Source organism: Camelina sativa, chromosome 2, assembly GCF_000633955.1.
Source record: "Camelina sativa cultivar DH55 chromosome 2, Cs, whole genome shotgun sequence".
Taxonomy (NCBI): Eukaryota; Viridiplantae; Streptophyta; class Magnoliopsida; order Brassicales; family Brassicaceae; genus Camelina; species Camelina sativa.
The window spans coordinates 23969967-23990014 of NC_025686.1; the positions used below are offsets into that span (position 1 = coordinate 23969967).

The 20048-nt window shown below is 39.5% G+C and overlaps 7 protein-coding genes across 7 annotated transcripts; 5 read left to right on the plus strand and 2 right to left on the minus strand.

Moving 5' to 3' along the window:
• On the plus strand, positions 2381-5232 carry LOC104735029 (reticulon-like protein B21). Its single transcript, XM_010454747.2, has 8 exons — positions 2381-3622; positions 3704-3766; positions 3863-3965; positions 4047-4121; positions 4221-4365; positions 4443-4512; positions 4605-4670; positions 4766-5232. The coding sequence occupies exons 1-8, from the start codon at positions 2698-2700 to the stop codon at positions 5092-5094; spliced, it is 1776 nt and encodes a 591-aa protein (XP_010453049.1). The 5' UTR covers positions 2381-2697; the 3' UTR covers positions 5095-5232.
• LOC104735040 (RNA polymerase II C-terminal domain phosphatase-like 4) lies at positions 5409-7774 on the plus strand. Its single transcript, XM_010454755.2, has 8 exons — positions 5409-5538; positions 5681-5829; positions 5935-5990; positions 6078-6190; positions 6296-6476; positions 6622-6911; positions 7001-7186; positions 7273-7774. The coding sequence occupies exons 2-8, from the start codon at positions 5681-5683 to the stop codon at positions 7645-7647; spliced, it is 1350 nt and encodes a 449-aa protein (XP_010453057.1). The 5' UTR covers positions 5409-5538; the 3' UTR covers positions 7648-7774.
• Positions 7932-8866, plus strand: LOC104735049 (cytochrome c oxidase assembly factor 6). The gene is made up of 4 exons (XM_010454763.2): positions 7932-8059; positions 8158-8295; positions 8381-8525; positions 8658-8866. Exons 1-3 carry the CDS (start codon positions 7976-7978, stop codon positions 8507-8509), a joined length of 351 nt encoding a protein of 116 aa, XP_010453065.1. The 5' UTR covers positions 7932-7975; the 3' UTR covers positions 8510-8525; positions 8658-8866.
• On the minus strand, positions 8999-10660 carry LOC104735059 (transcription factor bHLH82-like). The gene is made up of 5 exons (XM_010454775.1): positions 10457-10660; positions 10213-10359; positions 10071-10136; positions 9856-9990; positions 8999-9769 (listed from the first exon to the last, which is right to left on the minus strand). Exons 1-5 carry the CDS (start codon positions 10658-10660, stop codon positions 9422-9424), a joined length of 900 nt encoding a protein of 299 aa, XP_010453077.1. The 3' UTR covers positions 8999-9421.
• Positions 11214-12628, plus strand: LOC104735066 (protein RTF2 homolog). The gene has a single exon (XM_010454786.2). It carries the CDS (start codon positions 11307-11309, stop codon positions 12483-12485), a length of 1179 nt encoding a protein of 392 aa, XP_010453088.1. The 5' UTR covers positions 11214-11306; the 3' UTR covers positions 12486-12628.
• On the minus strand, positions 12663-14434 carry LOC104735075 (trafficking protein particle complex subunit 5). The gene is made up of 8 exons (XM_010454795.1): positions 14217-14434; positions 13888-13976; positions 13730-13793; positions 13524-13601; positions 13353-13429; positions 13205-13271; positions 13004-13111; positions 12663-12898 (listed from the first exon to the last, which is right to left on the minus strand). Exons 1-8 carry the CDS (start codon positions 14286-14288, stop codon positions 12866-12868), a joined length of 588 nt encoding a protein of 195 aa, XP_010453097.1. The 5' UTR covers positions 14289-14434; the 3' UTR covers positions 12663-12865.
• LOC104735083 (FIP1[V]-like protein) lies at positions 14564-19928 on the plus strand. The gene is made up of 8 exons (XM_010454805.2): positions 14564-15467; positions 15976-16202; positions 16351-16477; positions 16556-16624; positions 16755-16895; positions 17044-17145; positions 17247-18869; positions 19065-19928. The coding sequence occupies exons 1-8, from the start codon at positions 14682-14684 to the stop codon at positions 19602-19604; spliced, it is 3615 nt and encodes a 1204-aa protein (XP_010453107.1). The 5' UTR covers positions 14564-14681; the 3' UTR covers positions 19605-19928.

The following is a 20048-nucleotide window of genomic DNA, read 5'->3' on the forward strand; positions in this document are numbered from 1 at the left end:
AATTCATCCGGTGGGAGAAACATGTCTACTAAAATTTCAATGTTATCTACTAAAAACTTCAACATTGTGTATTTTTATATTTGTGGACTAAATTTATTTTTTGCTATAATTGTCTATATATAAAATGTAAACTTGTCCACCGTTATATTTAAATCTCCATAAAAAAATTAATGTATTTGTAATTAAAAAAAGAATGTAAAGAAGTAGAAAAAGAAAAGAAAAAGTGAAAAAACAAAAAGTGTAAAGACAAATATGAGATGAGACATGAGAGAGAAAGATAATGAATAAAATAATAAATATTTTTGTTTAGTTTTTTGCTAAGGGTATTATAGTCATTTTATTTAATGATTATGGTATTTTAAAAAAGAGTTTTGAGATGTGGTAGTTTGAAAACTACAGTGATAGAGATGTGGTAGAATTGTTAAATTTCTCTAAATAGTACTACTCCCTCTGTCTCATAAAGATTGATATTTTAGGATATATTTTTGTCCCACAAAGATTGATGTTTTGCAAACTTCAAGAAGTAATCATTTAAAATATTAAAATTTTTGAATTGTTATTGGTTTATATTTTCTCTTTCTACCAAAAAGTAATTATAAATTAATTAACAAATAAAAACTAAAAATTTTCTTAATATATGTGAAAGTCTCAAAACATCAATCTTCATGAGACAGAGATAGTATTTCAAACTATTATGTTATGAATTGGAGGAATTCAATAGTTTATCTAATCCCCATAAGATACGCCCATTATTATTGAACCCATTGGCCCCGCATTCGTTAGTACTACCTTTTTCTTTTTCTTTGTGACCGTTGTTATTTTTTTTTGGTCAATTCTAAAATAGGGTATGCATGATTGAGTGTGGTTTTAGGTTTAGGTCAATGTCACACGCGATTAACAACTTTTTCATTAACAAAACAAATATGTTCGTTGCTACAACGACTCTTTGCCACGGTAGTTGGGGCTAACTTTATTTTGTAAAGCAAATTATATTTTTATCTTGTGTATTAAAAACATACTATAAAAGTATAAATAGGTAAATTAGTATACAGAAAGAGAGAAAGAGAAGGTGCATGAAACACACAAAGTAGCAGATACATAGGGAGATGTGCCATGAGTCACGTGCCCCTCCCACTCGACCACGTGCCGTCTAAGCAATATCCCATTCCTAAACTCCACGATTCGTACGTATTCCAATATTAATTGGACCCTAAACTTCCGTTACTTTATGTAACACAAATTAATTAGTGATTTAGTGTGCTTATTAGACACACGCACACGCACGTAGTTTATAACTTCACGTTTGTAATTACGGAGAGACCGAAATGTCTTTTTATATTAGTTCTTCACTTAGTAGGTGGAGTAGTTTATCCAGTAACCAAACCATGCGTTTAACGGTAATTGAGTGTTTAATGCTACAGTATGATCGTGCTATATCAATTTATTGAAATTCATATTGAGATCTGTATGTTTGTACAATGAATCTAATATACTTTACTGATCGTGATTTATTATCACTTTTATTTATCTGTCACTAAGATGTGTCGGTGGCACTCACTCTACCAATTCAGTGAGTCAGTGACATTAACTTTAATTTGGGATTTTTCTTTTTTTTTTTTTCTTGTAAGAAAACAATCTGAATAAACAAATGGTAATACGTTAAAAACGGATTGCTTTGTTCATCCTCATCACAAAACACTAAACCTTTTATAAGAAAATGTTTAAATTGACTCTATTCAACTCCTTTCCAAAATGCCCTCTTTTTCTAATATCCAAATAATCTCATCTGAATTTGGGTCTCTGGCTCTGAATAGATAAATTCGTTATTGCATTTAACTGACGCAGACAAAATTCAATGCCATAAATGTTCTATTTGTTTAGTTGATGGGACAAAAAAAAAAAAAAAAAGTCAAAACCGAACCAACCCAACAACGTAGTTTGGTGATGAAGTAAAAAGGGCTGTTAACATGTAATTTGTGTTTCATCATCATTTCTTGCAAACAATTCCTTTAGCTAATCACTATATTAACATACTATTTTCTTGTGAAGTTTTTTATTATTATAATGAATGTTACTATATTAATGATCCACATGAATACGGATATAACTTTCCACTTGAATCTCGTGAGATAAAGAACACAAGAATAGAGGAATAGGAAGGCATTAGCAATAGTATTCATTTGTTTAGACGGCACATGTTGATTACTAGCTAGATAACGTAAACTTTTATGATACGGAAGTGAAATAAAGTAAAAAGGAACAAATACGTTAAAAATTAGGTTGAGAAAAAAGAAAAGAAAAGTAAAAGTAGAGAGATTGTGATCATAAACCTTAATGATTATGTTTAAGCAAGCATCTTTGCAGTGCAACCACATGCATAGGCTTTTTATGTTAGTTAAAGCACTTAGCCAATTAGCCAATTAGCCAATTTGGTGATCTAAATAAGTCTCATCATCTTCATGAGACAAAGAGGATAGGTCCCCCTCCTCTGTCTGATCCAACAACCCAAACTCCAAATTCTACTCTCTCTCTTCTCTCTCTTTAGAATTAGTGAGAGAAATTAGATGAAAGTAAATTGCTTTTGGTGCCCAACAAACTCCATTTACCTTCAGCTTCAAGGCTCATCATCATTATACCACTTTCCAGTTCAGCTAATTTTACCAGTAGGACAGTGACATAAAGACAGAGTCACAGAGAATGGACCCAAGTTTCAGCAGCAGCAGAAGAAGAAGAATTGGAGGAACCGTTGTTGCTGCAGGCTCTGTTTGGGAAACGAGAATGCAGAGCGACGATGAAGTTAGTAATACTAATACCGCCATTGTCCTTCATCATGCCTCAACCGAAGACAAGAAAATGAGCTTAAAGGAGGAAGCTTTAGGGGTTAATAACGGAAAGAGACGACCTTTGAAGTCTAGAGCTTCGGATACGAAGAACCCATCATCCGTGGAGATTGTTCGAGCCAGTTCAATGAAACTCACGAGGCCGAGATCAATTGGTACGCCTCCGATGACGCCGAGGAGATCGGTTTCTAGTGATGATAAGAGTCCTAATATGTCGGTGGTGAAGAAGACGAGATCTGAATCTGTGGAAGGGGTTGAGAAGACTACTCCGGGTCGGGTTAAGAAGATCCGATCAGAGCTCTGCACGGCGATCGTTAAAGCCGGTGAGTTTGATTCAGTTGCGTTGAGGAAAGTGAACTCATTGCCACCTCCAAACTCGGAGAAACCTGATAAGAAAACAGAGCATTTACCAAAAGAGGAAACCGTTGTTAGCGAGAATTCGAAGATCCCAGATGAAGTTAAAGAGTTCGGTGTTTGTCAGGAGATAATCGTATCTGCTAAATCGAACGTTGACGAGCAGATCGATAATGATGATCACGAGGAGGAAGAGGATGAAGAAGAAGAGGAGGAGGAGAGAGAAGTGGAGAAGAAGAGTGTTGATGTGAAAGAGATGAATGTAGCGAAGGAGAACAGAGTGGTTGGTGGTGTCGAGACTACCAAGTTCAGTCAATTTCATAACAGAGCAACTCCATCTCCGTCCTCTGTTCGTAAAATTTCGCCTCCGGTGATCAAAAAGGCAACTTCCGTTTACTCTGTCCCACTGAATTCTACTCCAAGCACAGGTATTTTATTCAAATCTTGATGCTTTGTTTCATCGGCATCGAATTTGACGTTACCTCTGTTTTAACGACCACTGTTTCCAGATAGATATGCAGAAGGAGAAGAAGAAGACTTTACTCAGTCACAAAGCAAATTGCAGAGTCTAGGTGAGATTTTTAAATAGTACTCTGTTTCAGTAAAGTGCATGTTTTTTTTTTAGTCAGAGAAGTCTGAATTTAGATATGTAAATGGTAAATGGACAGTGGATCTGGTGATGTGGAGAGATGCATCAAGGTCGACGTTAGTGTTCGGCTTCGGAACTTTTCTCATCATATCTTCATCATACGCCAATGATCTCAATTTCAGGTTTTTTCTCAACTGATTAAGGATGTTACACAAAAGTAGTTAAAGTAGTTGGAACTAAAAAATGTGAATGGATATATACAGCTTCATATCGGTGGTAGCGTACATGGGACTCATTTATCTGGGAGTCATGTTCGTATTGAAATCACTAATCTACAGGTATGAATCATGTGATACATATACCTATTTCTCTCTGTCTTTGTCTTTGCATGTTGTTTTTGGTGACTGGCTTTAAAAGGCATTATATAATGGACGCAGAGGAGTGGTTGAGGAGAGGCAAAAAATAGTTGGAGTGAGAGAGGAAGATGTGAAGAGGATGCTCAGACTTATAATGCCTTACCTCAACGAGTCTATATTTCAACTCAGAGCACTTTTCTCTGGCGATCCTTCCACTACCCTCAAAGTAAGTCTTCTTCTTCTCTCTCTATCTTTGTCTCTCTATAACACTTCAAGAAAATAAGATATGATGATGTTGTGCAGATGGGAGTAGTGCTATTCGTCTTGGCCAGGTGTGGCTCTTCCATCACTCTTTGGAACCTAGCCAAATTTGGTACTTTTATCTCTCAGAATTTATGTTTTAAGACGTGGTGTGTATGTGTAGATTTTAGAGTTGTGAATGTTTTTTTTTCTGCGCGAGAACAGGTTTCTTGGGAGCATTCACAATGCCTAAAATATTCATCTCTTACTCAACCCACTTCTCAGCTTACGGTAACTATTAACTAAAAAAACTTCCTTTTATACCTCTCTGTTACATCTTCTTTCGAGACATTTATTCACTCAGGTTGTGTGTGATATACATGCAGGAAACTTCTGGATAAGGAGATTTAGGGACGCATGGGAATCATGCAATCACAAAAAGGCAGTGGCTTTGGCACTCTTCACCCTAGTCTGGAACCTTTCATCCGTCACTGCTCGTGTTTGGGCAGCATTCATGTTATTCGTTGCTTTAAGATATTATCAGCAGAATATGATTTGGTCTACTAATCAAAATGATGACGATGATGATGATGAAAATATAGCAGACGAAGAAGACGAAGAAGAAGAATTAGAAGAAGTACAACAAGTCCCTAAATTCAAAAAAGCTCCTCCTCATATGATGATGATGCCTAATAAACTCAAGAAAATTTCTTAAAATTTCCTTTCCACATATATATATATATATAAACAACATAAATGTAATCTCTTTAGTTTGTTTTAGTTAGGGTTCCTCTGTTACTTCTCTATACACAGCTTCTATACAGTTAATAATGTGAATCTGATCTTCTTCTAAGCTCGAACTCAAACTATGCTGCAAACTGTTCAGTTAACTTAATTTCTGCTAAACATTTGATTAAAATAACCCAAAAAGGCAAAAACAAATAATCTTAATTAAGCTTCTTATGGGCCCCAAATGGGCCTTACTTATTACATAGAATAAAACAGCTTTCGTGGGGAAAAAAAAAAAAAGAACAAATCGGAGAGAAGGTTCACGATTACTTCTTCACCGTCGACCGTCGTGGTATCTCCACTTTTTCCTCAAAAACCCAAACTTCAAATCGTGAACTTCTCTCTCGTTTCGGACGAACAAATTATAAAGGTATCCTTCCATGGTTCTCTGCGAATTCAATTCGAATTCTATGTACTTTTTGTTTTTCTTTCTGTTTTTTTTTTGTTTGATTTAGGGTTTTACTCAAATAATCTTCTCAGATTTTGGCATATGTTGTGAATTGGTTTTACAGATGAGTGTGGCGAGCGATTCTCCAGTGCATTCATCAAGTAGTGATGATCTTGCTGCTTTCCTTGATGCTGAATTGGACTCTGCCTCTGATGCTTCTTCTGACTCCTTACCCAGCGAAGAAGAAGATGATACTGAAGTTTCCAATCATGAGTATATATTCAACTTTCATCTGTCTTATTTCATTCTCTTTTATTGGAATCTTCAAACTTTACTGGTGTTTACAGTGTGTACTATGTTTTCTCAATCATATTTTAGGTCAAAGAGACAAAAGTTTGAGCATTTGGAAACTGTTGAGGAAGTAGAGATTGAAGGTGACGCTCTCTCTTTCTTCAGCCTTATTTTGATGTTTTGTCATTTGTTCTGTTATAATGAAAATTTAAATCTGTTTATGATTGCAGAAGCATCCTCAAGCAAGGGAGAATGCGAGCATCCAGGTTCGTTTGGAAATATGTGTTTTGTTTGTGGACAAAAATTGGAAGAAACTGGTGTTTCTTTTAGATACATACACAAGGTAAGCTGATCTGTTCGATTACATTACAAATTTCAGAATAGCTTTTCTGAAATCAAGTCTTAGTCTTTCTTATTAATGAGCTTTGGGAAATCTGTTTTCTCTTAGGAAATGAGGCTCAATCAAGATGAAATCTCCAGGTTGCGTGATTCAGATATGGGATTCTTGCAACGCCAGCGGAAGCTGTATTTAGTTCTCGATCTAGACCATACACTGCTTAATTCAACCATATTAAGGGACCTGAAACCAGAGGAGGAATACTTGAAAAGCCATACTCATTCTCTTCAAGGTGACACATTCAGCTACTTTGTTTTGCTTTTCTTCGAATGTGACATTTGTGCATGTAACTTCAGTCTTGTTTTTGTCCTTTTGTTGTTCCATCTAGATGGTTGCATCTGTTGTAATTCGAAGAATTTTTTTTTGGTTAATGTCAGATGTTTCCGGAGGCAGTCTTTTCATGATGGAATTTATGCAGATGATGACCAAACTTAGGCCGTTTGTTCACTCATTTTTAAAAGAAGCCAGTGAGATGTTTGTGATGTACATATACACGATGGGAGATAGGCCATACGCACGACAGATGGCAAAGCTACTGGACCCCAAAGGAGAGTACTTCGGTGATCGGATCATTTCTCGGGATGACGGCACAGTGAGACATCAAAAGAGTTTAGATGTGGTGCTTGGACAAGAAAGTGCTGTTCTGATTCTTGACGATACAGAGAATGTAAGTATGTTGTGTAACTTGTCAATGTTTCATGTAACTTGTAATCATGTTATAGAGTTGAGCTGATACTTGGTTGGTTTGATGCACAGGCCTGGCCAAATCACAAGGACAATTTGATCGTGATAGAGAGGTACCACTTTTTCGCTTCGAGCTGCAGACAGTTTGATCACAAATACAAGTCTTTGTCGGAGTTGAAGAGCGATGAGAGTGAACCAGATGGGGCACTCTCAACTGTCCTGAAAGTCCTAAAACAAGCGCATGCTCTTTTCTTTGAGGTATGCCCAAATATATACACACTGAATCTAAAGAAAATTCATCTTTTGCCTAGTTGGGGTTTTTGATTAGTATTCGTTTCTTTCAGAATGTGGATGAAGACATATCTAACAAAGATGTTAGGTTGATGCTAAAACAAGTGCGTAAAGAGATACTTAAAGGATGTAAAGTAGTCTTCAGTCGGGTGTTCCCAACCAAGGCAAAGCCAGAAGATCACCCTCTGTGGAAAATGGCTGAGGAACTGGGAGCAACCTGCGCAACAGAAGTGGATGCATCAGTGACACACGTGGTGGCCATGGAGATGGGAACAGAGAAGGCACGCTGGGCTGTGAGAGAGAAGAAGTTTGTAGTGCATAGAGGATGGATAGACGCAGCTAACTACCTGTGGAAGAAGCAGCCAGAAGAGAACTTCAGTTTAGAGCAGCTCAAGAAGCAACAAGGAACAACGGAAGAAGAGGGATGATAATATGTAACCAATGAGAAAGAAGAAGTTATAAACTTTGTTGTTTAATTGATTATGAAGTAAAGTTTTGTAACCGAAGTACATTTGTATCTCTGATCTTTCAACCAAGATACTAATTTTTGAATGATACGAAATCTCTTCTGTTGTTGTTCATTGCTTGCTTCGTATATGCTTGTTTGACAAGGTGTTTTTATATTATCTACCGACTAATTTGTTGGGCCGGGCATTAACTGGGCCGTATATTACTGTCCGTCGTCTAGTTTTATTTGTTTGGTTTGGTGTTAATTTGGTTCTGTTTCTGTATTCCGTCGTGTTCGCTCGCTCAGACATGGCTGTCGATACATATGCGTCGTCGAACCCTAATGAGGTTCACGAAGATGTTCTTCAGAAAGCTAGAGATGCTTGCTACAAGGTACGTCTTTCCTATTTCTCTCTGTGATTCTGATTCAGGTGATTTAGGTTTATAAGAAACTGTAAATGGTTGGGGGGGTGATCCTTTGATTGTGGCAGGCCAGAGATGCTTTTTACTCTTGTCTTGAGAAGGAATCTGGTAAAAAGCCAACTGAAATCGCGACCGTTGGTCTTCTATACCCTAAGGAGTGTAGCAATTCTAGAACCCAATTCGTCAACAACTGTCGCTCCTCTTGGGTTACTACTCTCTCTTTTTTTCAATTAGTTTGGAAATTTTAATTTGGGAATTGGGATTTTAATGGAAGGAATGGGAATTTTGTAGGTGAAGCATTTCGATAGGGAGTATTGTAGGAACAAGAGAGTTCAAAGGCTGTTGGATGATGGAGATGAGAGGAAAGGTCCAATGTCACTTCCTCAGCCTTACACTTTCAAGCCTTCTCCTTCTACTTAGTTTCCTTCCTTTCCTGGTACTTTTTATTAACTCTTACTTCAATCTATCCTTATTTGACTTCAATCACTGATTCTTTAATTTTGTCTTATCTTTTGAATACTTCTTCCCTTCTTCTTATGATCAAGCTTTTTATCTTGTCTTTGTCCAGGTGTTAAAGGAGTCTATGTTGAGGAAGAAGATTTACAATGGCCAAATACTGTTTCTGAATCATGAGATTTGTTTGCATTGCCTATAGTTTTAGATCGTATTTTGAGTTGTAAGCCTTGAACATGGGAATAAAGGTGGCACATTTTAATTCAAGAACCTGATTGTTTGTTTGCCTTTTGTGTCTATTTCCCAAAACGTTTTGTTGATCAATCTGCAAGCATCTAGTATACACAATATGCTGAGGTTTATATCATATATATGTGCGTGTATAGAACCTGATTGTTTGGTTAGTGAGCTATTGACGCAGTGAGTTATAGTTATAGACTTGGTTTGTTCATCAGTGTTCCCGAAACTTAGGAAATTTAGGAGTGCTTGGGTTTGTTTTTCCTCTGCCTCTTATTCACAGTTTTGGTATCAATAACCGGAAATAGTGGACCGGTTCAAGAATTTGGGCCTATCTGTAGTTAGTTATGATAAGAGTGGAAGCTTCAACTTGAATATTATACTGGTTCCACGATTGAGCAAACAATGTTACATAACACGTTGACACAATTCGATTTGGGAAGGTAGTGGGACGCATGTCTCTTACTTTACGGTCCCACCATCCGCACACGTATACGAGTGTTCTGTCTTGTCGGTTATGTTTCTTTGTGTAATTGTTTTTATATTATTTTTGCTTAACAGTGAAAATAGTAAAAAAGATATATGGATATGAATGTTTGACTTAAACTGAGAAAGATGAAACACATGAGTATCCTCTATGGTTCAGGCCTTGGAGGCAGCAGATACATCATCCATAGTCGAGGAGGCTTCAGGTGCAGCAATTGCTGCTGCTACATTTGCATCCTCTGCTGCTATGGGAGTGGAGATGGGGTGGAAGAGAGATCCACGAGAGTGATTGCTTGAGGATGATATCGCGGTTGCTAGAGAGATGGGCATCAAGCAAAGCCCCTTCCCTTGAAGGTACTGCATTGCTGATCCCATGTCTTCTTCCATCAGTTTTGCTACCCTCTGTTCTGTTGACCTTAAGCTCTCATTGGATGATCCTGTAGCGTTTCCATTCCCGTTTACGCCATTGCACGGTGCAGTGAGGGCGTTGAGCCGTCCTCCTGCCTACATTACCAAAAACCATGACGATGATGATTTGGTATTTCCACTATAGACAGATGTAGAAAGCCATAAGAGACTAAGAAACTGACCTCAGCGGAGAGACCATTGAGGCGTGGACCAACTGCACCTGCACCTCCCAATCTGCTCATGCTTAGTACTTTGACTTGAAGCTGAAGGAACCTAACATACTCGATGATCTCATCCAACATTGATGCCTTATCCGTCTGCATCTCATCATCAACCAATTCAGTTATCATGCTAGATCCAGGACAAGAGTCATAAATCAGGTCAGAAAAATGAGCACCTTGTTGGTGTTAGGAACCAATTCTTGAAGAGACTTCATACGCTCTGCAATGCGTTCCCTCCTTAGCTGTTCAAAACCAAACAATTAAAAACACACAAGATAAGAGAAGAAAAGAGATGTGAGGAAGTGAACAATGAGATACCCGCTCAGCAATGCTGTGAGGATCGGTGGCTTGGCCTCTCCTTGCTCGCACCCTTGGCTTTTGACGAACAACAGGTGCGCTCGTGGTCGAGACTGTCCCTTGTGCTTGTAACCCATCTTGGCTACCAATTGTTGGACCACCTGACTCCTACAATTGACAAAAACAACAACACAAACGGATCAGAAACATTAATAGGTTTTGGAGTACTGATGATGTATGGATCAATGTGATATAGTTTTGGTACCTGAGGGTGATGGAACTGGTCAGGGAACGGGGTGTCGACGGAGAGAGCATGGAAGAGAGAGTTTGGTGGCGGTGGAGGAGGAGGAAGAGATGGATCCCAGCAAGGAGGGAGAGAAGAAAGCATTGACATGGAATCAAGAAAAAAGTCATTGTTTTGGTTTATGAACTCTCCCTTTCCTTCTCCATTCCCATTCCCATTCTCCATCTCTTCTTCTTCTTCTTCTGTCTTCTTCCTCTGTTCCCTCCCCATTTTTATTCTTTTCAAAAATTTGGATTACTAATTTTTAATTTACTGGCCGTTTCATTTTTCCTCTTTTAATATTTACTCATCAATAAATAAATTATTTTTTTATATATTAATATGTGTCTCGAATCTCTTAAATAATTATCTCAAAAAAAGTCGTATACGTCGCCGGCCTCTTTGTATATTTGTTTTCTTGTTTGCTGTTAACTATCCTAAACCAATTCTCTATTTAATCGAATCTGTTATTTCAGTACACAATCCATTTTTTTTTCAAACTAATTAATTTTAATATCTTAAAAACACTACGCCCTTTCGAATGATTAATTGTATTAAACATGCTTTAAAAACAAATTTATGCAATTCTAAATAAGTAAAACAAAAATTAAAACACAATGAGAGAAAAGAGTGGAACTAATTCATAGGCCCAAACCCACACAGAGAAGCTATTTGGCCCAACAAGAGTAAAATAGCCGACTTCATATATAAATAAAGTTTCTTAAATTATCTATTTTCCACTTTTTCTCTCTCTTCGACCCCTAAAAACAAAAATCAAAACGCCGACCTAAATTGATCGGAAACCTAGAGGTCATCGTATTGCTCCGCCACCATGATGCACAGCCGGCGCCAGATCTTAGTTAAATCCACAGAATTTAATCGGACCATCGCTCTCCAATTAGATCCGGCGCAATCTGTATTAACTCTTTCGGGTATCACTTCCTTACTCGAATCGTCGTCGTCGTCGCATCGTTATTTGTTATCGGATTTCTCCGTTGCTCTAGATGGGAAGCTTTTGAATGTCTCTACACGGATCCAAGTATCTAAGCTTCCTTCTTTCTCAATGCTCACTCTTTACCCTCGTCTCCGTGGAGGTGGAGGAGATGGCGGTGCGACGGGAGCTGAGTCTCGTGATTGTTACCTCAATATGTACGCTGAGAAGAAACCTGACAAGGTTGATCCGAATGAGCAGAGGCTTTCTAAATGGTTGAATTGTGCTTTGTCTAATGAACCTTTGGCTGAGCCTTGTGTGATTGATCTTCTTGGGAATTTGTTTAATAAAGAAGCTTTGGTTCATGCTATGTTGTCTAAGAGGCTGCCTAAGCAATTCTCACATATTGAGGGTTTGAAAGATATGGTGAATATTAAGCTTACGCATGTTGCTGGTTCTGATGGATCATCGCAAGATACCACTAGTGCTCAGTTTCAGTGTCCGGTCTCAGGTCTTGAATTCAATGGAAAGTATAAGTTTTTCGCTTTGAGGGGATGTGGACATGTGATGAGTTCCAAGGCGTTGAAGGAAGTGAAGTCTTCTTCGTGTTTGGTGTGTCACGTGGATGTTAAAGAGTGTGATAAGATTGTGATCAATGGTACAGAGGAGGAAGTGAGCACGTTGAGGGAGAAGATGGAGGAGGAGAAAGCAAAGCTGAGAGAGAAGAAGGCAAGGCTGAGAGAGGAGAAAGCAAAGCTGAGAGAGATGAAAGGTGTCTCAAATAAGAGCGAGAACGGTACTGCTGTGGTGGCTGGTACAGGAGCAAAGGTCGCGAAGATGGCTGATACAGGAGCAAAGGTCGCAAAGATGGCTGATATAGGAGCAAAGGTCGCAAAGAGACAGATGGAGGATGGGAATGTCAATGGCAATGGTATTACTGTGAAGAAATTTAAAGCGGCCGATAAAGTTCCGGTTAATGCTACCAAGGAAGTCTACGCTTCTCTCTTTACTTCCTCCAAGAAGAAGTCTGATTTCAGGGAGACTTACTCTTGCAGGTCTCTCCCTCTTGGCAGGAACTGATTTGTCGAAACAATGTTGTTTACCTACCTGCGTGCTTCCTTTGCTCTGTGATCTTTGTTCTGATTATGTTGAATATTGATCTATATCAGATTGCTTTGTAATTTCGTCACTGGATGTTATAATGTTTCTCTTATTTATAGCTATTGGGAAAGACATAACCATGTTTGCTTGCATCAATGGTGCTAAAACTGGGAAATTTGTATCATAAGCTGCAATTGTAACAAGAGGGTATGTATGTTGTTTACAATCAATTCACGGACAGGCTTTGCAGCTCTAATCAAAATGTTATAATCATCCAAAAACAGACAGCAGATTTGCACAAGCAGTTCACAAAAAGCCAATAGTTGCCAAATCATGGCAACTCAGAGACTAAAGAGCTCTCATTGGCTTAGCCGTGCCTCTCTTTTAAGCACCTGCGCAGCATGGATGTAAAGAAAGTAAAACAACTGGCAAGATTAAGGTTCTCCCAAAGAAGGTAAAACAACTGTCAGAAAAGAGAGAGGGATGTAGGCATTAACCTCATCAGCAAACTTGATCAAAATGGTAGTCCGAGGACGTTGTTGTCCTTCAATGGGTACAAAATGAGCCGTTACCACAGCAGGAAACCCTGCGTTATCCAGAACTCCCTGCATTGAAGAAACCGTGGCTTGCTCATTCTTCTTTTCCTCTACCAATTAGAGTTAAACCCCTATTCATGAATATGTCAAGGGAGCACTCACCTTCACTATGCCGGCAACAAATGCCCCGCAGTTGAATGTTCCCATGTCTTTTGGAATTGAAATGAACCTGCAATTTCAGATTTGTAATCAATTCTCTTGACAAAAAACAATTGACTATCTCTGACTATAGAGCTGGAGCAATCTATACCTGTTCACGAGAAGCTCTTTTTCACTTATCATATACTCATCTTCATGTTCTGTTCCCTTTTCAAGTGAATCAGCAACCTATGGCATATTCGTTATAAGGGCGAGTCAGGATCCATTAAGGCATACACATAGAAAGATTAAACAGCTATTTCAGTTTGAAAACACCCCTCACCTTTCCAAACAACACCTTCCACACTGTACTGTGGACGAAAGATAGAATTCCAAGTAACCGCGTCTCTCTTCGGTTGCCCTGAAACAATATATCCAATAAGACAAAACGACACATGATTGAACTCTGGATTGCTCTTCCATGAACAAAACTTATAACAAATGAAAAATAAACAAAGTATCAGACTTTTTTGGTAAAACACAACATACCTTCTCCCGGTTGCAAAGGAGCTCCAGAACTCGAGATCCAACTGCATACCCAGCATCCTCTAGTCTGAGAGAGATCGAAAACACATAGTTAGGAGATGAGGTGTGAATGAATCAGACTAACAAAAAATGTTATTATACTTAGTAACCAATCAGCTCACCTTCTTTCAAGTTCAGCTATATTGTCAACCTGGGTTTGATTGTACTGAACAAGCTCCGAGAATAAGAAAGAAAATGCGGTCAAGCTCACCTACAACACAATTACAATTCCTTATCAACAACTAAATTTTCAAAACATACTCGAAAATCGAATGATCAATCACACAATAAATATATCAAAAGCCGAGAGAGAGATTTGAATCGAATACCCATCACAACTATTAGATCCGGATCCAAATCGAAACAATGTTCCTCAAATTCCATACTCGGTTCAGTATCAATTTTTATCAGAGCAAAGGTTCCGAAATTGGAAGAGAAAAAGTGGATCTACCTCTTGTTTGCCTTTGCTAAGAGGCTTGTCAAGTACGTTAGAGTACTGCTTCATTTTCCCAACTCCGATCATCTTTCTTCTTTAAATTTTCAGGCAAGAACGAGCTTCCCAGAACCCTAAAGACAGAACCTTTCCGGTGATAGCTATGCTTTTTTCCGGTAAGAAGAATCTCAAGATGTGCTTTTTCAACCTTGGTTTGTCTTCGGTTTGATCAAAGTACAAAAAAATAAAAGTTACTACTAAATAATTTAATAATATTTAATAATCGCATTAAATTAAAATCCTAATCTGAGTAGGAAAAGTAAAAAAGTAAAAAAAAAGTAAAATAAAAAGGACCCTAGCGAGCGATGATAAAAAGGGAGGAGCCGAGACCTTGAGAGAAAGAAGCCCTTAGCTTAAGAGCTTTCACCGTCATTCGAAATCGGCCCTTGTTCTTCTTCTTCTTTCAATCTATCTAACTCTCCAATGGAAGAAGACGACGAGTTCGGAGATCTATATTCCGACGTTCTCCCGCCGTTTCAACCTCCCGTTGTTGTTCTTCCTCCTCCTCCGCCTCCTCACCGTTCAATCGACCTTAACCTCCGATCCCAAGATCAAGATGTCGCAGAAGCGAATTCAGCTCCACTTTCTAGGGTTTCGAACAACGACGCTTTCAAATTATCATCCATCACTCTCTCTCACGACACCACCACGACTCGTCCTCAAGCAATTGGCGACGGTGGCGGCGGAGACGATAAGGACATGAGCTTTGATATCGAAGAGCCCGATGCCGATTCCACGCCTACGATTCCTGGTCTTTTCGTTTCCGCTTCTGAACCTGGAGCGTTGTCTACAGATCGAGGCGTTTCTCAAGTTACGACAAGGATTGAACAGGTTGGTGGCGGCGGCGGCGGCGGCGATGGAGGACAAGGAGAAGGAGATGATTGGGATAGCGACAGTGAAGATGATTTGCAGATAGTGTTGAATGAGAGTAGCCGCAACGTCATGATCGGAGGATCAAGAATGGGAGACAATGAAGATGACGATGAAGATGATGATGATGAAGACCCACTTGTTATAGTGGCTGACACGGATCCTAATCAACCTATGGAGGAGCAGCTTTGGGGAGAAGATGGTCTGCAAGGTGTTGAAGGAGATGGCAAAGATGGTGGAGAAGCTGGAAAAGGGACTGGACCTGGAGGTGTTACTGGACCGCCCAAAGCTGGATATAGCAGTCATGGGTTTCATCATCCGTTTCATTCTCAGTTTAAGGTCAGTGTCGATGCAACACTGTTGTCATTGGTCAGATTACTTAGTAGTAGCTCGGGTTCTTGTCCTGACCCTGTTTTAGTTTTCTTTAATTATGTCTACATATATTATCCTTTGTACTTGTACCTAAACCAGAATGCAATGCAGAGTATGTTAATGAAGAGAAAATTGGAGTCTGCTTATAGATCTTGACACAACCATCTCTTTACTTCATAAAATTAAGAATGTGAAAGGGAGATTATAACCTTATCACTTCCTCTCGTCTACATGGCTATTCTACAAAGCTATCAATTACGCTGTTCAAGAGTTTTGCTTTTTTGAAAATTCCTTACAGTTAGTAATTGAAGAAGACAACAACTTCTTGAGACCCTAACCGACTTTATGAAGCCAACATCCCATCAAAGATTTTATGTTTTCTTTTGATTAGTCATACCAAAGTTACGAGTATTGAAGCCGAAACAAATAAGGGTGGTATTAATCTACTTGACATATACATATCTTTCTCTTGCAGTATGTAAGACCAGGGGCAGCCCCTATTCCCGGAGGTGCTCCACCTACTGGTGGGACAACAGGTCAAGTTCGTCCACCGGCCAACCTTGGTCCTATGGTTGGTCGTGGCAGAGGAGATTGGCGTCCACAGGGAATGAGGAATGCTTCTGCTCCACAGAAAGGCTTCCACCAGTCTTGGGGTAGTAATACAGCAGGGCGAGGACTGGACTTTACTCTTCCCTCTCACAAGTAACTTTTTTTCTTTCTGTTCGGACTAATATCATATGCATATCAATCTATTTTACTTATTTGTTCTCTGACGTTGGATTGTACCAAGTTTTTATTAGTGCAGATCTTTATTTCTTTTATTTGATGTCTACTCTTTTGTTTTTTTTAGGACTATATTTGAGGTTGACATAGAGAGTTTCGAGGAAAAGCCTTGGAGATATCAAGGAGTTGAAATGACAGACTACTTCAACTTTGGACTAAATGAGGAGAGCTGGAAAGATTATTGCAAACAACTGGTAAATAATGACCGTTTTTCATACCCTTATGTCAGCAGATTAAGAGTACTAAGATGGGCATCTTTTAATTTCATACAGGACCAACACCGTATAGAGACCACGATGCAAAGCAGAATACGTGTTTATGAAAGCGGTAGAACGGATCAGGTAAAGTGGATCTTGGCATTTGTTGTGGCGCTTACAAGTTGATTATTTTTCTCAGACAGATGATATTTTGTCTACATCAGATACAAAAGGGTAACAACGCATTCCTAATCAATCTTTTGTACAATGACAGGGTTATGATCCAGATCTACCCCCAGAGTTAGCCGCAGCAACGGGAGCGCAGGGTGTTCCTGTTGATTCTTCAAATGTAGTAAAGCCAGACTCAGTTCAAGGTGATTCAGCTAAAGTGCCAGCCAATGTTCGACCTTCACTAGTATGTTTTCTCCTTCCTTTCCTCTCACTGTTAAGTTGCCTTGTCAATATGTGGTTCATTATATTGTATTTAACAACGGTAACATCTGGACAACTTTCTTGTTAGTTTTAAAAGCTTGAGTGTATTTATTGAATTTGCTTTCTCACAGCCCCCTGGAAGACCAATACCTGTGGAAACTGGTTCTGGTGAACGTTTGCCATCCATTGATACGCGGGCTCCTCGAATGCGTGATCTAGATGCTATCATTGAGGTTGAACATGTTTCAAATTTATCTTGATTTTGGTTTACTTGCGAGGCATCTTTGCATACTGTATTCTGACTGCTACTAACTGATAATGATTATACTGCCAGATTGTATGTCACGATCCGCATGAGGATGAACCCTCAGGTGAAAATGGTGCAGATCAAGCTGATAGTAGCCTTCCTGGAGAAAATGTCCCAGTTGAGACTAGTTATGTTCAGAGCCGGAGACCTGACTCGGAATCTGCTGAACGTAGTCCTGCCCAGGATGAGCCACATAAAGATTCTCCCAAAAAGCAAGACGATGAGATCTCTAGGAGCACGGCTGATAGTGGTCAGAGTTTTCGTTCATCATCTCCTGTTGGAGACAGAGGCACAAGGTCATCAAGTGTTGATCGTGAAGATGTGGGAGGTGAAGTTGGCAAAGATGCTGAGATGGAGGAGGAGCATAAAATGAGTTCTACAGTCCCTCAGTCAGCAGTGCAAGAAGATGATGGAGGAGAATCAAAGACGGAGAGAAGTAGTGAAAGCAGCAAAGCAAGATCTGGAAATCACAGAGATTATCAGCGATTAAAGGATGGTGCAGAAGAGGAAGTTATTCAAGATAAGCATTATGCTCGACCAGCTAACAATAGGAATTATCATGATAATAATGCACCACATGAGAGCAGAAAGAATCCAGACAGAGGGAAGGAAATGGAAAGAACACGTGCGCCGAGCAAAGGTGGTAGAGAGAATTCTATTCCCCACATGGAGCTTGATTCTAGTCATAATAATTACTCAATTGCAAATCGCGAGGATTTTGATAAAAGAAAAGAGCGAGATGTTGATGGCGGGGTCTGGCACAGGAAAGAGGATGACCCATACAGTAGAAGAGGTGGGGATGAAGGATCTAGGAAAAGAAATCATGAAGATGATCCGGGCTCTAGGCAGAGGAGTAAAATGCGAGATAATGAAATACGCAGCAAAGATGACCATATTCCTTCCAGAAAGCATATGGATGATGTTGCCAGAAATACTTATGAAGTGGATGATCACATTAGCAAGAGGAGGAAGGATGAAGAATACTTGAGAAGAAGCCGGCCTGAAAAAAATGAAATTACGTATGGTCAAAGAGAGTCAATCAGCCGCCTGAAACGAGAACGTGATGATAGGTTGGAGCATCAAAAGAGAGATTTCCAACATAAAATCAGAGATGATTTTGACGACCACATTTCTCTCAGGCACAGAGATGATTTCTATATGCAGAGAGATGGAAACGAGAGGTTGAGGGAGCGTGAGGATTTGGATAAATTGAAGCTAACGCACGAGGATGGTTTATCAGCACGAGGAAGAGAGAGGCAGGTGGCTGTAAGACCCCACAGAGGTTCAGAAGACCGATCATCTAGGATGAAGGATGAGTATAAAGTTTCTGACAAAGATCATTTCACCAAAGATACAACAAGGCATACTAAACAGGCTAAGAGAAGGGACTACCCTGGCGAAGAAAGTTCTTCCCATCATAGAGGATATGAAGACTTCTCTGCACGTGCAGACGACATTGTTAGCAATGAGAAGAAACCAAGGCAGGAGAGGACAGGTGCTAAAAGTGACAAGGTTATTGATACTTTGGATGGACAGCGATTGCAAGACAGAAAACATAAAGATTCTAGACGAAAAAATAAAGAACAGCGAGAAGGCACAGAATCATTGAGGAGCAAGCAAGGGGAGCAAAATGGCAATTCCGTAGTGACAGTATGCTCCACAGCTTATAATTTTATTTTTCTATTTTCATCCAAGTTTTGAAACTGAACATAACATGGTTATTGTGAATGCAATATACCTTTCCAAGTTTTTTGTTCTGTTGCCTAACTTACCTAAGATATCTCATGGTTTGTTCACTTTTTTTTGCTTCACGGTCAATACTGATGTTTCTTTCATTCCTTTCAGGGCTCAAAAGGAACCAGTGAAGCAAGGAATAGCAGGAGTGAGATCCCACAGCAGCCTAACGCCAAAAGACACAAGGAAAACGCATCCTCTGGCGATGAGCTACACGATTCAAAGAAAGGACGTACAAAATTGGAGCGTTGGGCAAGCCACAAAGAGAGAGATGATGCTGTCTCTGCCAAGTCATCATCCGTTTCCACAAAACTTCAAGAGAACGAGAAAAATACTAATGGCCGGCTTAATGAACCTGTTCCTGGATCTATTGGCAAGAATCGGGATGTAAGTGAAGAGAAAAGTGGTCATGACCTTGCAGAGACCAAAGATGGAAGCGAGAAGGGACCAGGAGACCGGCACTTGGACACGGTTGAGAAACTCAAGAAACGAAGTGAAAGGTTCAGGCTTCCAATGCCCACGGAGAAAGACACTACGGGAGTAAAGAGAATGGAGTCTGAGACGCTGCCCTCTGCAAAAATAGAAGGCCCTGTGGATTCAGAGGTGAAAGTGGAACGGCCAGCAAGGAAAAGACGGTGGACTAGTAGCTGAGAGTCATAAACTGGAATTGAAATAAAAAGCGAGGAAGTAGCTCTCTTCGGCTGGGTTGAGGGACAGTTTGATTCTCCATGTAGCTTCCGATGCTTAAACAAATGACATGAGATTCTCCCATCCCACGGAGCGGTTGTGGCAGTAATGCGATGGAGGATCAATCTCAGTGGAGATTACTTAGTAGACTAGAGAGAGTGTGTGGGGGAGGAGCTAAGTTGTGTAAGAATAGGGAGAATACGCATAAGGATGACTCGAGAGAATACTCTTGTAGTAGTTGATGTAACTTTTGTCAAAGATTATTGGTCTTTTAGTTTTGTTCTTATACTATAGCGCCTCTGGAGAGAGCGAGGATATTTTAAAAAAATACGAAACGACACTGTATTATATATATTGTAGTAATTTTGTTACTGTCTTATAATCGTCTTTTGATGACTTGATCATTGG

Excerpts from the sequence above, each read along its gene's own strand:
- LOC104735029 (XM_010454747.2), top strand. The coding sequence starts at position 2,698 with ATGGACCCAAGTTTCAGCAGCAGCAGAAGAAGAAGAATTGGAGGAACC. Across the intron at positions 3,623-3,703 it reads GAATTCTACTCCAAGCACAG|ATAGATATGCAGAAGGAGAA; the intron begins GTATTTTATTCA and ends CACTGTTTCCAG. Across the intron at positions 3,966-4,046 it reads GCCAATGATCTCAATTTCAG|CTTCATATCGGTGGTAGCGT; the intron begins GTTTTTTCTCAA and ends GGATATATACAG.
- LOC104735040 (XM_010454755.2), top strand. The coding sequence starts at position 5,681 with ATGAGTGTGGCGAGCGATTCTCCAGTGCATTCATCAAGTAGTGATGAT. Across the intron at positions 5,991-6,077 it reads TGAGGAAGTAGAGATTGAAG|AAGCATCCTCAAGCAAGGGA; the intron begins GTGACGCTCTCT and ends TTATGATTGCAG. Across the intron at positions 6,912-7,000 it reads TTCTTGACGATACAGAGAAT|GCCTGGCCAAATCACAAGGA; the intron begins GTAAGTATGTTG and ends TTTGATGCACAG.
- LOC104735049 (XM_010454763.2), top strand. The coding sequence starts at position 7,976 with ATGGCTGTCGATACATATGCGTCGTCGAACCCTAATGAGGTTCACGAA. Across the intron at positions 8,060-8,157 it reads CTAGAGATGCTTGCTACAAG|GCCAGAGATGCTTTTTACTC; the intron begins GTACGTCTTTCC and ends TGATTGTGGCAG. Across the intron at positions 8,296-8,380 it reads ACAACTGTCGCTCCTCTTGG|GTGAAGCATTTCGATAGGGA; the intron begins GTTACTACTCTC and ends GGAATTTTGTAG.
- LOC104735059 (XM_010454775.1), bottom strand. The coding sequence starts at position 10,660 with ATGGAGAATGGGAATGGGAATGGAGAAGGAAAGGGAGAGTTCATAAAC. Across the intron at positions 10,360-10,456 it reads ACCAGTTCCATCACCCTCAG|GAGTCAGGTGGTCCAACAAT; the intron begins GTACCAAAACTA and ends TGTCAATTGTAG. Across the intron at positions 9,770-9,855 it reads TCAATGGTCTCTCCGCTGAG|GCAGGAGGACGGCTCAACGC; the intron begins GTCAGTTTCTTA and ends TTGGTAATGTAG.
- LOC104735066 (XM_010454786.2), top strand. The coding sequence starts at position 11,307 with ATGATGCACAGCCGGCGCCAGATCTTAGTTAAATCCACAGAATTTAAT.
- LOC104735075 (XM_010454795.1), bottom strand. The coding sequence starts at position 14,288 with ATGATCGGAGTTGGGAAAATGAAGCAGTACTCTAACGTACTTGACAAG. Across the intron at positions 13,977-14,216 it reads TTAGCAAAGGCAAACAAGAG|GTGAGCTTGACCGCATTTTC; the intron begins GTAGATCCACTT and ends ATTGTGTTGTAG. Across the intron at positions 13,430-13,523 it reads GGAAGGTGTTGTTTGGAAAG|GTTGCTGATTCACTTGAAAA; the intron begins GTGAGGGGTGTT and ends AATATGCCATAG.
- LOC104735083 (XM_010454805.2), top strand. The coding sequence starts at position 14,682 with ATGGAAGAAGACGACGAGTTCGGAGATCTATATTCCGACGTTCTCCCG. Across the intron at positions 16,203-16,350 it reads TTTACTCTTCCCTCTCACAA|GACTATATTTGAGGTTGACA; the intron begins GTAACTTTTTTT and ends TGTTTTTTTTAG. Across the intron at positions 16,896-17,043 it reads CCAATGTTCGACCTTCACTA|CCCCCTGGAAGACCAATACC; the intron begins GTATGTTTTCTC and ends GCTTTCTCACAG.